General features: G+C 52.4%; 6 protein-coding genes across 6 annotated transcripts; 3 read left to right on the plus strand and 3 right to left on the minus strand.

Annotated features, from left to right (window-relative positions):
- Window positions 1-50: 50 nt before the first annotated feature.
- On the plus strand, window positions 51-842 carry CLUP02_03763 (uncharacterized protein; the record flags this gene model as incomplete). The annotated part of the gene is made up of 5 exons (XM_049282780.1): window positions 51-277; window positions 333-390; window positions 449-496; window positions 553-660; window positions 753-842. 5 exons carry the CDS (start codon window positions 51-53, stop codon window positions 840-842), a joined length of 531 nt encoding a protein of 176 aa, XP_049139923.1.
- A 56-nt stretch (window positions 843-898) lies between these two features.
- Window positions 899-2,078, minus strand: CLUP02_03764 (uncharacterized protein; the record flags this gene model as incomplete). The annotated part of the gene is made up of 6 exons (XM_049282781.1): window positions 899-999; window positions 1,050-1,121; window positions 1,209-1,296; window positions 1,355-1,522; window positions 1,604-1,906; window positions 1,968-2,078. 6 exons carry the CDS (start codon window positions 2,076-2,078, stop codon window positions 899-901), a joined length of 843 nt encoding a protein of 280 aa, XP_049139924.1.
- A 182-nt stretch (window positions 2,079-2,260) lies between these two features.
- On the plus strand, window positions 2,261-5,846 carry CLUP02_03765 (uncharacterized protein; the record flags this gene model as incomplete). Its single annotated transcript, XM_049282782.1, has 15 exons — window positions 2,261-2,340; window positions 2,402-2,516; window positions 2,584-2,712; window positions 2,771-2,806; window positions 2,864-3,013; window positions 3,101-3,229; window positions 3,361-3,420; window positions 3,493-3,634; window positions 3,686-3,902; window positions 4,009-4,033; window positions 4,087-4,188; window positions 4,263-4,432; window positions 4,772-4,822; window positions 4,890-5,025; window positions 5,103-5,846. The coding sequence occupies 15 exons, from the start codon at window positions 2,261-2,263 to the stop codon at window positions 5,844-5,846; spliced, it is 2,286 nt and encodes a 761-aa protein (XP_049139925.1).
- A 697-nt stretch (window positions 5,847-6,543) lies between these two features.
- Window positions 6,544-8,588, minus strand: CLUP02_03766 (uncharacterized protein; the record flags this gene model as incomplete). The annotated part of the gene is made up of 3 exons (XM_049282783.1): window positions 6,544-7,755; window positions 7,805-8,111; window positions 8,167-8,588. The coding sequence occupies 3 exons, from the start codon at window positions 8,586-8,588 to the stop codon at window positions 6,544-6,546; spliced, it is 1,941 nt and encodes a 646-aa protein (XP_049139926.1).
- A 592-nt stretch (window positions 8,589-9,180) lies between these two features.
- On the plus strand, window positions 9,181-12,109 carry CLUP02_03767 (voltage gated chloride channel; the record flags this gene model as incomplete). Its single annotated transcript, XM_049282784.1, has 6 exons — window positions 9,181-10,002; window positions 10,053-10,205; window positions 10,259-10,373; window positions 10,424-10,515; window positions 10,564-10,749; window positions 10,799-12,109. The coding sequence occupies 6 exons, from the start codon at window positions 9,181-9,183 to the stop codon at window positions 12,107-12,109; spliced, it is 2,679 nt and encodes an 892-aa protein (XP_049139927.1).
- Window positions 12,110-13,930: 1,821 nt separating this feature from the next.
- On the minus strand, window positions 13,931-15,264 carry CLUP02_03768 (uncharacterized protein; the record flags this gene model as incomplete). Its single annotated transcript, XM_049282785.1, has 4 exons — window positions 13,931-14,058; window positions 14,251-14,279; window positions 14,416-15,101; window positions 15,175-15,264. The coding sequence occupies 4 exons, from the start codon at window positions 15,262-15,264 to the stop codon at window positions 13,931-13,933; spliced, it is 933 nt and encodes a 310-aa protein (XP_049139928.1).
- Between the last annotated feature and the right edge of the window lie 66 nt (window positions 15,265-15,330).

A 15,330-nucleotide genomic window follows, 5' to 3' on the forward strand; every position in this document is an offset into this window, starting at 1 on the left:
GTAAGGCACGTGTTGTATGCTGAGATATTGTGCGTCTCGACACTCTCAGAATGAAGACACTCAATTACTATCATGTATACCTCTCATGTTGTCATCTTCGATTCGAATGCAAGGAAACTGAACATCTGCCCTGGGTTGTTTCGGCCAACTATCTACCCGGCGACAACCATACCCACAAGTACTTATTCCCGAGTCCCGTCTCCAGGCCTACTGAATGGAAGGACGAACAAAGACGTCCATCATCTATGGCAGTTGACAGCAAGAACCTGGGCAACAAGTACGGCTAATAAGCACAGGGCAAGTACAAAAGGATGTAGCTGCAGCATATACAGGAACCGTCCCTTCCTGTTTACCCAGGTTCTGGTTCTCAGCAGAGAGGTAGACTCCAAGGTACTTTATTTACAAAATCTCGCAGAGAAGTATCCTCACAAATAATTACTGTCCAAAGCAATTCGGAAGACCTCACGAGGGCAGCAAGCCCCCAATGAGTGACAGGGTCATGAAAAGGAGAGAGATGGAAAGGGGGACCCCTCGTCTCCAATCAATGGGCAGTCGAAAAGCAAGCAATTCCAAAGCCTCTCGTCTCATCTTTTCCTCATCAAAGTGACTTGTTGCTGGACCAAGTGTCTCGTACCTCGTGCCCTGAGCCTAGGCGTCAGGGTGAGCCAGGCTGGGGGCGGGTAGAAATTGAAGAGTGCCCGTGTCGTGTCAGGAGGGTCCCTCCAGATCTCTGATCTGTTTACCACCACAAGTCCATAACCGCCGCCGCCTCTGCTCTTCTTTGCTTCCGCATCAAAGTCAACATGCTAATTTGGTGTTTGCAAGGCTGGTCTTTGCAATAATTGGGGTTGGAAGGGGTGGTACTGGTCAGTGTTCCAGAGGAATGGATAGCGCCTGATCAGTTGGCGTTGGAGTGCTTGAGATAGCCTGGTGCAGTGCTAGCTGGAGGACATGGCCTAACCCGGAAGGTCAAGAACGTCCAGCCATGTTCCCTTGGTCCTTGGATTGTGTGGAAAGCAGTGAGGTATGTACGGAGTACGAATAGGCACCAAGGTATCGAATAACCCAGTGCAGGCCGCAGACGTGGGTTGATGCCGCTGCTGGATTCTGGAACAAATAGCCTGGTCGGGGGTGAGCGGGGCCTTCTTCACCAATCTTCCTTCTCGCCGGCTTCCATTCCCTTTAATTTGTTCGACGCTCACTTCAACTTCCAGGGGTTACGTAGCCAGCGTCGGTGCCATGCCCCGGTCTGCTCATCTCAGTCTCAAGGGCGAGTCCTCCCTCCTGTGCTTTCCGCTAATATCAGAAGGGAATGAGATGCGGTAGGTATACGGACGGGAGGGCAAGCAGCCACCCATTTGCCCATTACGGATAGGTATTTCGTATCAAGGTGAAGGAGGCACCAAGCCAACCCCTCATGCGCTTGTCTTGGATACCGAGAGGTGCGTTTGTTGGTGCCATTGCCGATGTTGCCCGATACAGCGTACAGCGTAGTTCTGCCCACCCCATCCGCACCAAGAACCTGGCCCAACGCTCTCCAGCAAGTGCCAGCAAATCTACCCAAGCGGACCTAGGTAAGGTGATAAGTTAGGCGCGTGGCCACGATGGTGATGAGTTGGACAAAAGTCTTGGGACCCTCGGCTTGATGGTTCCGTCTGGCTCGGGGTTGAGGGCGCGGGGCATTCGTAGCTTGCTCCTCGTCTTCGTCTTGATCCTTCACCGCCCTCACTGACCACTTTTTTAACCCGTAAAGAGTGGATCGTCCCCCCGTCTTTGAAAGAGCGGCATCCGCTGGCTTGGGTCGAGCTGAGAAGATCTTTGGACCGGCTTCGACTCCAGCAGCAATGGCGTTGCAACTTGCGACTGCTTCTGGTAACCAAGGGACCAAAGCCGCAAGCTGTTTGTGCTTGGGATGCCAAGTGGTGTTGCGTCTACTATGTAGCGTACCCGAAGTGTCGAGTTTTGACAGTCGCCCAGGTGAGGTATCCGTACATTGGGAAACCCTCGTCACCTCTTTGCACATTGTGTAGAGGGACTTGGGCCTGAGGCGTTAGAATTCCGTTCCCCACCATTCTCATGTTGCAAAATGCATGTGCTTTTACCTCTGTTGAAGTATACGTAACTACGTACCTGGTAAGCTTCGACGAGGAAGATGCAAGTGCAGAGTTAGGCAACCACCTGCCTGCGTCTCTACCAAAGGTGCAATAAGGCACCTTAAGGTACACTTTTAATCCGCGTAAGTACGCTCGATTCGTCTTGGATGAACATCTATGGCGGGCAGGAGACATCATTGCTAAACCCTACTCGGTCCATCGTCCAAGCTTCTGCAGCAAGTCCCAAGTAGCACAGATTTAGAGTACTCCTCCACCAGCAAAGCACGAGCATAGGTAACTTAAGGTAGGCACTGTGTGTGCATCACGGTCCCGGCATCACGCCAGCGAACCCGCATATTGCATTGGCCTTTCATGGTAGGGACGCTTCCCAACGCACATCTCGCCAAGTGCCGTCTGCCAACGGTTCAATTGTCTCTCTCGCACCTACCATAGAGGGATCATTCTCGTCCAACTAACAACCCTTTCGCAGCGGAGCGAGGTGGAATGTGCCCATTCCCACCAGTGCTGTATGCTCTTGCCACTTTGCAGAGACGCCTTTTCACCAGAACAATATCAGACGATAATAGCCCGGCACCTTGACATTTACTCCATAGATGAGGTAGGTTTCCTCAACGCATGAAAAAGAAAGGAATGCCCTCATGTCATCAACAACTCAGCTCAGCCCAGGTTTGTCCAGCAGAGTTTTCACCACAGTTTGCCTAATCTATTTTTCTTCACGTAACCGTCCCATGCCTCTCTCCCCTCCCTAGGACCAATCCGTATTGACGCCTCCTCATATCAGCATGGAAATCGTAAGTTCAACCACAAACGTCGGCGACCTCCCGCCACTCGCGGCCTGCAACGGCCGTTTATCGAGATGGGAAGGGGCACCGGATCCAGACCACACATTGCTGCTCTTCGTTAATGCTGCAATGCACTGCGGGATCTAAGCTACTGGGCCCCACCGTCTCAGACCGACACTAATTAATGATCGACCTGGTTCTGAGATGGTCTTCTCGGGCGGATCCGCACCTCCATCGAAAGCAACGCGGACCCAGAATAACATGCATTTGGGTATCGACTACTCGACTTCGTCTTACGGTTCACATCGAAGCATGGTCGTGAATGCCCTTCAAGTAAGACAGGCGTGATAATTACGCTGTCGTGCGTCAGCTGTCATTGCCACATCGCGAAAAAAGGAAAAAATGCCTAGGCTGGATAGTTCTTGGAAGCGCGGACTGACCCTATGTGTGGCTCGTTAACCTAGAAATCAAGCCGGCAATCCCTTCTTTGTCTTCGGCTCGACCACAAGGTCTTGAACCTCGACGTTTGACACTGACACGCCGCCATTTCGTCGCTCGCTCCCGGCGTGCCGTGCCAATTCGATTTCAATCCCTAGCAAGTCTTTCTTCTGCAGTTTGCCGTCCCGGATGCTAAGGTACCCTCGCTTCGCGCTGTCAAAGTGGGCATCGAAACACCGTCAGGCCCGCGAAGTAGCCCTGGGGTTGGACGATGCCTTCCAAGTCATATGGACGACACGCGTTTGAGGCAGTCTCTCATGTACAGGGTATAAGCTAGACGGGAATCCGCAGCCTTCTTTAATGCTTCGATCCATCCGTCGCTCACGCTTGGCGCGATGGCCCGGTTTGCTTCCCGTTTTGCATTGCGTTGTACGAATACTGTTCTCGATTATTCCTCATGGTCTTCGGCCGAATCTCATCATTATTCCGAGCTGCGTTCAGAAGGCCAAGCTCTGAGTGCCTATTTTCCGACCATCCTCCTCAGTCCCACCTACGTTCATCGCTCAGGGTCCTGCGAGATAGATCACCGGGATCACCGACATAAAAGGACTATCCCCGGCTCGTGCTCGACAGATTGGCGCTGACAACGGGGAATCCAAATAGGTCCCCAACAGGCAGTTGGACCCCATGGCGGCGTCGGTCTGCGTGGCCATCAGTTATCTTCATTTCTGTCCATCATGTCTCCCTTTCAGACGGCATCCTTCCCTGCTGGGCGCACGGGAGCATTCGACAGCAAATCGTATCCATCAATGTCGAAAGCTGAAACAGGAAGCTATGCCAGAAAGGTCGCATTGGTACGAACGCATTACAAACAACCACCAACCCGACGGCCATCCGACAATAAAAGTACATTGGCAGGGCATGACAGGACCCCAAAGGACCAAAGGAGAGATGTATCCGTGATACTGAACCCATGCTCTCCATCCATCCGTCTTTGTTCTCGCTTTGTTTGCCGCCGAGCCTCGACATCGCCTCAGTCCCTTTGTACGTGTGTTCTCACGTCACCGTTGCTGTCGCATCAGGTTTCCTCGCACGCTTGTTTGCTCAGCCGTTTTCTCTCTTGTCTTTTTTTGGGAAGCTTTGTCTTGGCAGGTGGCATTACCCGTTGGAATGTCTTGACCGCGGGATCGTCGCATGTCAAGAACTTACACGGGGAGTTATTTTGATTAAAAGTCGCTGGGCTGGCGGCTCAAGGCGGACAAGCCCAAAGTAGAGTGACTTGACAATAATTATATTAGGGTATCGTTTGAGCGAGGAATAGGCGCCAAAGATGAATGAAGTAAAGTACAGGTACCGATTGCCGCAGACTCGGGTATTGCAGTCGTTATCTAAGGTACCTACGCAGTAAGGTAGCTCAGGGCTACCCCTGCATGATAGTGCCGTTCCTTCTGCGCAGATCATCACTCAAGCCACAAATTTCCAACGCATGTGAGGCTACAGCCAACAATCACCCTCATGCATAGCCCTACGGGACCATCTCATCTTCATCGCTCAGAGTCAGCTGCATAGGCAACCTCGGCGACACAACACGACAGGTCTTTACCTACCCGTACATGCTTCTGAGTCCCCTTCAGCCGCACGCCTCAGCCACAGCAGCCCGACCCCTTGCATCTTTCAACCTCTCCCATAGCGTTTTGCTCACCTTGAACCCCGGCCGCCACATTCTCATATCCCACACGCCTCGCAACTCACAACCCAACACGCCAAGGCAGACAAGACAATGGAGACGAACCACATCGATAGCCTCCTGGAGCGCTATCTCATCCTGCTGGACGAGTACACGGCCTTGCGCGAGCGCCTCAGCGGGACCCAGGCGGGCATGTATCAGAACATTGCACGAGCCAACTTCTCTGCGGAGAGGGGCGTCCGTTACGGGCCGGATTACTACGACGAGCGCATGCGGGCTTCGAGGACCCTCGAGCTGGCCGTGGATGACAGGGGTATCCCCCGCTTTGAGGTTGTCAAGGTTGTGGAGGGGGCTGATGCTGTGACGGAGCCGAAGACGGAGACCACGGAGGCTGCAGCGGCGGCGGCGGCGAAGAATGATGATGTCAATGAGGCTCCGAGCGTGGAGCCGGAAGGGGTAACCTCCGTTGATGAGGAGCAGACGGAGAAAGAGGCCGAGAAGAAGGATGAGGCGGAGAACGAGAAGGAAAAGATGAGGCAGAAGAAGAAGAAGAAGAGTAATGATCCCCTCCGGTGGTTCGGGATCCTGGCGCCGATGCCTCTGAGGCAGGCACAATCGCTCTCGGTGCAGGCCGTGCAGGACATCATCCCCCGGTTAGTCTCGGTGGACGCCGAGATGAAGGATATCGAGATCGAGGTCCGCCGGGCGAGGAAGAGGCGAGCCAAGGCTGAGGCTGCGGCGGCTGCGGCGTTGAAGAGGGACGATGTCGATGAGGGCGCGGGAGCTGTTCGGCATGAGACACAAGCCCCGATGGCTGCGGTCTGAGTTGATGTGAGGGGGTTTCATTTCTTGTATCGATGGAGATTTCGATATTGGTCTGTAGCCATCAATGTGAAGTTTTCTTTCGAGCCGGGAGGACCATGACCTCTACAACCCTTTTGTTCCTCGCGAGACCTTCGCCTAGGCTGTAGATTATGACTGTTCATTTCAAGGCGATAATTTGAAAAATTATGAACCTACCAAATCACCTTGCTTGGGGATAACGACATTTGAGCGTGATTTTCGTTCCCTGCCCCGATTACTCTGACGTTCAACCGCAGTGCCCCAGAACGAACTTCCTGAGTTGCAAGTCACTTCGTACAATAAGTGAGATAGAGGGAGAGAGAGACGCTGGTTCTTTTTTTATTTTTTCCTTATTAACTTTATGAGTCAAACTTGGTATAGTATTCCGTTACAGTTAGCTCAACTGAATTTTGGCACTACGCAAGTCGTACAGCCCATATTTATATGTGAGGGTGGTTTACAGAAAATCGTTGTTAATTTCATTGACGCATCAGAGTACCTCAGTTGATGGATATTTTCATCTATCAACCTCGCGGCTTCATGGTTAGATCCTCTCAGCATCATTTGAGCGGGTAGTCACTCAAATCTTTGCTGGCTAGATGGAAATCTCTTGTCACGTATGTCTGCGCACATGGATTCGCCGGTTACAAATGATCTGGTTGTCTACGAAGCTGTAAAACTAGCGAAGTCTATCTAACGTCTGCAGCACATCGTCCAAGGACTCCCTCAGCGGGTCATCCGAGCCCACGTGCTTCTCAAGCTGCCCAGCTATGCCCAGCACGGCGCTCGTGGAGTGTACGTAGCGCTGCCTCATACCATACGGAGCACCCACCAGTAATGCGGTGGTGAGCTGGAGAGCCGCGATGTGAGCCTCCTGTACCAGCGCGGGCTGCTTGGCTTCGGGAGCGTGCCAGGCGGCCACAGTCGTCACGAGGGCCATCCACTCTTCCCTCGAGCCGGTTTCCTCGCCCTCCACGATCGGCAGAAGGATGCGGACAATCTCGATGGCGCGCGCGGCTTCGCTTTCGTCACTTGACGTGGTTGTGGATTGTAGGATGGCCACGAGGTCTTTGGTCAAGACGTCCCAGCCGTTGTGTGTCGTGAACTCCTCCATCCCAGCCTTCTCGACCAGCGTCCCCTCCAGACCTACTAGGATCGGTGATCGGAAGTCGAGACTTGACGGTGAGCTCGACTTGTAGAGGTCGAGGAACATGTCTGTCAGCCCTGCTCCTTCCTTCCTCAGCAAGTCGTTGTCATCCTCGCGAAGCCAGATGGCCAGGGCTTTGACAGTTGCCAGGATTAGAGGGTCCTCGTGAACGTTGCTCTTCTTCGACTCCCAAGAGATTGTCAGTCTCTTTCCCATGGAGGTGTCGGTCTCCTTTGCACGCGCTTCGGGGTGTAGGCCAAAGGCGCCTGCCACGGACGCATCCCACCTGTCTCGGAGGAACTCGATCGCGAGAGACAGGGCCTCCGAAATGGTCCGACGGATCTTTAGTAGAAAGTCGGGAGGCATTACTAGCGCAGCTGACGATGAACTCTCATCGTCGAGGCTCTTCACCAGATAGCCAATGAAGTGCGTTGTGACGTCAAAGGCCGAGCCCAACCGTTGTGCGATGGCTGGGTAGATGGGATCATTGAGAAGCTCAAGGAGGCGGGGAAGGCTGGCTCTGGTGTCGGTAAGGAGGAGAGTGATGAATAGGTACGAGAAGGGCTTATCATCCTTCTCATCGCTGGTGAACAAGAGTTTTGATGCTTCTGAGGGGTATACCTCAAGCAAGGATGCAGCCGCAATGGTATAGGCGTTCCTTGCCTCTGGCGTAGGCCGGCTGGCCAGAAGTTTCTTGATGAAGTCTGTGGATGTTTTGATCCACTTTGGATTCGATGGTAGGGACTATTCAAGTGTAAGTCAGCTGCCTGTATTGTCGTAAAGGGGAAGATACCTTGGGATCTGAATTTCGCAGAAATTTGCCGAGGAACTCGAGCAAAGTAACACCATCCGTGCCGTTGAACGTCGACACCAGAGCTCGAATTGTCTTGTCTATCTTGGACTCCAGGACGATCCTGTCTTCTGCAATGTCCATGCAATTGATCCAAGCAAAAGAAAAGATCTCGAGAGCAGATGGGTTGTTTGGGGCGACCTCAACCAGGGGAGTTACATCCTCGATGTCGAAGAACACCTTTGCTCCTTCAGGAAAAGCGGCCATGGTGAGAAGGGTCTGAATAATCATTTCAGAAGTTTCTCCAGAGCTAGATATATTGTAAGTGTGTATACCAAAGTTTTTTCTGTAGGATAGTGGCATACCTTCGTAGCAAACTGGACACCAAAAGAGGCATTCTTCCAACAAGTCGTTTGTCTCTTTTCGCTTGATCTGGCAGAAGCAAAGCAAAAGTATGGATAACTGATACTGAGAGGTCCAGCATGTTTTTTGCGTCCTTCTGGCCAGATTGCGTAGATGAGCCTGTCTTCAGCAGCCGGTCCAGAAACTTGGGGGATATGGATTCCCAAAGACCCGAGACGGTGTCTGCATCGTTGCGCAGCTCCTCCGAGTTGTCAAGTACACTTTTCAACAGAGCTAAGCCAACGAATCTAGAGGTATCATCTTTGGCCTTCAACATACTCTGGATTTGGTCGAGTGATGCGGTTTGCTGCGTTCCCGGCGTCGACTGAGAGACACCAGAAGGTGCTTGCGCCGCGGCGGACTTCGCAGGAGCTTGGTCTGCCATATTTACGTCTTCTTGTTGTCGTCGATGTTCCTGGAGTTCTGCGTTGACGTGATAAGTAGTTCAGACAAGGCCAAAGAAGTGAGACAGCGTGTAAGTCGAGTGTCTGAGTTCTTGAGTCGCAAAACCAGTGGGCACCACACACACGGACGACATATGCTACAGCCTGGCCTCTCAAAAACAATGAGCTTTCTTGTTTAAGAAAGTGTGCGATAATTGCAGGCTGTCAACCCCACAGGAAATGCGCAAGATGCCAAGATCAGACGAAAGGATGCCGTCGTGAAAAATTGCCCCGCGCTGGAAAGACCCAGATCGCTGAAGGAAACCCCCCCACCGTCAGATGCATTCCATCAACAAGACCCCTGCAGGTGGTCCCCTTGGCCACTTGCCCCGGCGTCGCATCAGCCGCAAGACGGACCGCAAGGAGGCCCGAGCTCCCACACCGAGTCAGCCACGCGCGGCTCGTCACCGAACAGGTATCTATCCGGCGACGGGGAGGTGATACCGTTTCCGTCCTGTTCAAGAGAACCTTGAAACGACAACGGGATGGCTATGATCTGAGGATACTGGGAGTCAATGTCGCCAGATTCGCACCATGGCCGGTCCTGTACACTATGATTCGTCCGCCTCGTCCTCATCGCGTCCGCTGAATAGCGGCGCCGGCAACAGCAACAGCAATACAGACCCCGCCGATCGAGACGAATTGGACTTCTGGAGCGAAGACGAAGACGTCGCCGATGTCCTGATCGAGGACCCGATACACGAGGACCTCGACGAACCCCTATCTTTCAAGCGAAAACAGAAACAAAACGCTCTCTCAGCTCCGAGCCGCCTCCTATCCGCCTTCACCGGTTCGCGATCAGGCACTGCCTCCCCTCACTCCTCGCCGCGAGCGCGAACGCCTACCCACGATCCAAACCGATCACCTCGGAGAGCAGGCGCACATGGCCTTACGAGCCAGGGTACCAAAGATGGCGCGCCGCTAGATTGGTACGTGGAAGGGCCGGGAAGGAGAGTGGGATACGAGGATTTGACGGCCATCGATTGGATTTTCGAATACACAAAGGAGCGTCAGCGTCTGCGCGTCCTCCATTCAGGGGCGCAAGGGCTGCTTGGGCTTTTCAAGCAGCTCGTAGATGCCAGTGAGGTCTGGATCATTCTGATCTTGACTGGCATGGCTGTTGGCGCTGTTGCTGCTGGCATCGACATAACCACCGACTGGCTTGGCGACCTGAAAACAGGGTACTGCTCCAGCGGCCCAGAAGGAGGCGCATTCTACCTGAACAAGAACTTTTGCTGCTGGGGTTACAACGAGATGTCAAAGTGCGGCGGCTGGACACCCTGGGCGAAGGCTTTGGGGGTTTCTTCCGGCGGTGGAAAGTGGTTCATAGAGTACTTCTTCTTTCTTGTCCTTTCTGTAAGTCTCGCACTCTCACAACCTCGCGCCTCTTTGCTGATGAGCTGAAGGTCATTTTGGCATCTGCCGCAGCTATGCTAGTCCAGGAGTACGGAATGTATGCCAAACATAGCGGTATACCCGAAATCAAGACGGTGTTGGGTGGTTTCATTATCCGAAGGTTTCTTGGCAGCTGGACTTTGATCACCAAGTCATTAGGTTTGGTAGGTCATAATTTCGTTCTTTGTGTTCGTACCACGTCGACTAACCCATACAGTGTCTTGCGGTTGGTTCAGGCATGTGGCTAGGCAAAGAGGGACCTCTGGTTCACGTTGCATGTTGTTGCGCCAATCTCTTTATCAAGCTCTTCAAGAACATCAACGACAACGAGGGTAAGCCAAGCCTGCAAGGCAAATCGCGTTTTTTACTAATGTCCCGACAGCTCGAAAAAGAGAGGTTCTCTCTGCTGCTGCCGCCTCTGGAATTTCGGTCGCTTTTGGCTCGCCAATTGGAGGAGTGTTATTCAGTCTAGAGGTTGGTACGACCGGGATTACTCCCTGTTCCATGCTAATCGCATACTAGCAACTCTCATACTACTTTCCGGACAAGACCATGTGGCAGAGTTTCGTCTGTGCCATGACTGCTGCCGTCGTTCTGCAGGCATTTGATCCGTTCCGCACCGGGCAGCTTGTCATGTACCAAGTCAAATTCAGCACGGGATGGCATGGCTTTGAACTGATTCCGTTTGTCTTCCTTGGCATCCTTGGTGTAAGTGCATACCGCCGTAAGCCCATGACCTCAACTAACAATCTGACAGGGAATATACGGTGGCCTCTTCATCAAAGCGAACATGGCTGTAGCACGATGGAAGAAGAACACGCCGTGGCTACCAGGGCCCATTACTCAAGTCGCTGCGATCGCCCTTCTGACGGCGCTCATCAACTATCCCAACCATTACATGAAGTTCCAGACGTCGGAACTTGTCTCCAACCTATTTGTCGAGTGCTCCAAGTACGTCGACGACCAAATCGGTCTCTGTAAGACTGGAGCCGCATCAGCACCAACTATTGTTCTTCTGATATTTGGGGCTATCCTTGGTTTCTTCCTCGCCACCATCACATTCGGCCTTCAGCTACCTGCTGGCATTATTCTGCCTTCAATGGCTATTGGAGCTCTGACCGGCAGAGCCGTGGGTATCATCATGGAGATCTGGGTAACGAACCACCCAACGTTCTTCGCATTTGCCTCCTGCGAACCAGATGTTCCTTGCGTAACACCGGGAACATATGCCATCATTGGTGCTGCAGCTACGCTTGCCGGCGTCACTCGAATGACGGTCTCAATTGTTGTCATCATGTTCGAGCTCACAGGAGCTCTGACCTATGTACTGCCCATCATGATCGCTGTCATGCTGTCTAAATGGGTGGGAGATGCGTTTTCCCGGAAGGGGATTTACGAAGCATGGATCCACTTCAATGAGTATCCCTTCCTGGATAACAGCGAGGAGATGGTCATCCCCGATATTCCCGCCTCGCAAATTATGACTCGCATCGAAGACTTGGTTGTGCTCACCGCGACGGGCCATACTATTGGCAGCTTAAAGAACATTCTCGACACGCACACCTACAGAGGGTTTCCTGTTATTTCAGATCCCCGTGAAGCCATTCTGCTGGGATACATCTCCCGTGCAGAACTCACCTACAACTTGCAAATATGTTCGCAGCCACCGCGATCGCTTCCGCCAGAGACGGAAGCCTTCTTCTCTCACCAGCCCCTCGCAGACCCACGTACGACGCTTGATCTTCGACCGTGGATGGACCAGACGCCCATCACTATGGCGTCAAGGTCTAACCTGCACCTTGCCGTCAGCTATTTTCAGAAGCTCGGCCTGCGCTATGTTCTGTTCAGTGACCGCGGTGCTTTACAGGGTCTATTGACCAAAAAGGACGTGTGGTACGTTCTCAATGGCGCAGAAGAGACGCGGCGGACGAGTGGGTTGTCGAGAGATATGGGTGTCGAGACCGGCCTCACGAGAGAGGGCGGCGGTGGCGAGCATCAGGGTCTGTTAAGGGATGACGGGCATGAGGAGGGAATTAGTCCTGCAGAAGATCGGGGTCCAATTTTATAAGATAGAGCGTTATATCGTGATAGTGAATGATTGTACGGATACTTTAGACACATACATGCATAAATGGGAACTTCGGAACTTGGTAGCTTGGTAATTCGCGTGGCATAACGCGGCCCCTGTCAAAATAGTATGCTCACTCAGCTGGGGTTCTGTCTTCTTTCCGAATATCAAGTCATTGATCGGCCCAATGCCCGCAGGTGACAGATCAATGGATTGTATAGTGGTTCTTGTACCTTGTTGCGGGGACTTGAAAAACTACCGCAAAGCCTAGATCTAGTTTCATGTATGGAGAAGAGTTGATCTGCCGTTCTCTACTCTTAGTAACGAATACACTTAGGTTTGAAAGCAGACCTTCTTTCCTTCCCCCTCTAGTGCTCACTCACCACGGGGTCACACCGAGAACCCATCCTACATTAAAGCCTATTCACGACCTTCTCGAGGCACTCAAGTTGGCACGACATGATGAATCTCAAGTAGAAAAGAAGACCCAGCTGGAGCGTCGGCTTGAAGAATTTATATTCTGTAGGAACATGGACCTGGCCGGTTCGCTTGGTCGGTTCACTGCACAGCCTTTTTGTCTGCCGTTCCCTCCCTCCCTCGTCTCCCTCTGTCACCGTTTATTCCGCGACAACACTACCAAAATGGTTAAGGACGGAGTATTCGAGATAGCAAGGTGTTACATACGTACTGGCTGAGGAGTTTCGAAAGGCCAGAAGAACCCAATACGTTACCCAGAAGCCTGCAGGCAATGGCTCTCTTTTGGAAGGTCACTTGAAAGAGATCGATCCATCTGCCCAGCGTTCTGGCCATGACGTGTGGTATGGAAAACTAACCTCCTTAAGTACTGTTTGTTGCATTGATGGTATTCACGGTCCACTGCAGTGGACAAAGCGTCTTGATATTATGCCCGAGTTCCAAGTAGATCCAGGAAGGAAATTGCCGAAATTGTCGGTGCGATTGCTTCAGTTCTTGCGCTGGCTCGGCACGAAATTATCGCCGCGAACTCTAGGTTTGAGGCTGAGAATTGTCCGTCACATCTCGCGGATTCAACTAGACTCGCGACATTGTTTGCGAGGATCTATGCCATTCCCATGTTACACCCGCAGATCCGAACGGCGTTCTTCTGATCCCAACCCATGTATTTGATCTACAGCAAGGAATGCCCGAACACATCACTGCCCTGGATAATAGAATCATTCTCTCGATACAGCACATAGCGAAGGCGTGGAAGGACAAGACCAAGACCCCCGTGTCTGAAAGAGACTTTACCCATCTTATGAGTGTATTGTAGCCATTGTATCTAGATTGATCTCCGCCGATTGAGTAGCCTCACATACTTGGTCAATCTTACGCATATGCCGTTTACTGCTAACAGACATCGTGAAACGGCTATAACAAATTCACATCAAAGCCCAGAACGCGAGTTGCAATGCTTCTCAAATAACCCTTCAAAGCTACCAACTCGGAAGTTCCGAAGTCACTCCCTGCTAGGCCCATAAGGGAACCAATTGAAGTGGTCGTGAGCATTATCCTAATCCGGGCTCAACTTTCGAAAAGAGATTCAAACATCACGCCACTCCTTGCGCCTTTGTCTCAGCAATGTACGGGACGGCCATCTCGGTATTGGTTCCCCCACATCACACAACACTCGAACATGATGCCATTCTTAAAACTTCGAGGTTCTGTCCGACGTACATTAGGCTAGCTAATCGGTATGGCAAGGTGGGTTGAAGATTTTGAGCGGAAGGGTTAGGGGATGGAAGTCATGTTGAATATGATGTTCATTGGTTTTCACATGCGTTTCTCTTGCATCCCACTTCCTCAAGCGTGTAGTTTTTCAGTAGCAAAACTCGCCCAGAAGACAATTTCTAATGAGATCACCCACATGGATTCAATAGCCATTTTCCTCAATGACGAATGAGGAAGGCAAACATCAATCACAGTCGTCTCTGTGCGATGAAAGAACTGGAAAAAACTTCCCTTGTTCCCGCTTTACATGGTCGAAAAATATCACCCACATGGCTCGTAAATGCTCCCTATCAATACAAAGCTTAAACAATTTCTTCGCAATACATTGCTAGTGTTCCATGACGCTTAAATAGCAGAAAAGACAAAAGGGGTATCTTGAAATGCAGTCTGACCAGCCCAATACAAGGTCTTGAAGTTCATGCTCGTGGCAGGTCCACCTCCCTGCCCACAAAAAAGGCGTGACGTTTCATCGACGCCTTGCCTTACTGAAGAGAACCGGGATTGAATACGCCGGTCCGTTAAAGCCCCATCATTCGAAGTGATCCTGGAAGGGCTACGTCGACCCGAGAGCCATAATACACCACCGCGGCGGTGTCCAGTCCGGAAATAAGTCGCAAACGGCCTTCATCGCCGCCTCCATTTGCCTCGCCATCTGCTGCTCGAGCACGCCGTTCGAATTTGCAGGCACTAGCTCAACCTCGTCGATGTAGACAGGGTTTTCGTCCCGCGGCACAAAGACGAGCTCTTCCAGCTTGGGCATACGCGCGCGGATCTGCTTGAGGACCTCCACCGTCAGGTTGGCGGCGCTCATGGACTGGTACATTGTGTCGACCCAGAAGAGCGAGTCGTTGATGGCAAGGCGGCGCACTTGTGAGATGTCTTCGGGATCGCAGAGGGCCATGACTGTGCGAAATTGCGCCTCGGAGGCCATATAGCCGTCGCGGGCGCCAAAGTAAAGGACATCATGGACCTTGTCGAAGAAGATTTGGCCCGGGTTGCGCGTCATGCCGAAGCTGAGGTGGTACGACTTGAGGGCCTCGAGGCGGGATTCATGGCAGGCGTGGAGGTTGGTGGGTACGGCTGTGTACGAGGTACACCCGCTCGACGAGGGCCTTGGTGACTGGGCGTGGGAGGCGAAGGAGAGAGACTTGGCACCGCACCGAATGGGCACAACCCGCGGTGGTGGGAGGTTGAGGTTCCAGATCTTGAGGCGGAGTTCCACGGGCAGCCTAGGGAAGAGATGCTGTGATGTCTTCGGTCAACAGAGCTGGGCGCGGCTACGAGCTATACGGGAGATCGACGGATCTGAAACGTACAAATTGGGTTAAGGACTGAGGTGGTATCGCTTGCGCGGGGCAGCCGGTTGTTCGCGTTCTTGGAGCGGAGGTTATCGTGATGGTTGACATGATCTGTATGAAGCGAGGCCTGGCGCGAGACTAGCAGAATGGTTTTGCAACGTCGAAGTCCCGCAA

Source organism: Colletotrichum lupini, chromosome 2, assembly GCF_023278565.1.
Source record: "Colletotrichum lupini chromosome 2, complete sequence".
NCBI classification, from domain to species: Eukaryota; Fungi; Ascomycota; class Sordariomycetes; order Glomerellales; family Glomerellaceae; genus Colletotrichum; species Colletotrichum lupini.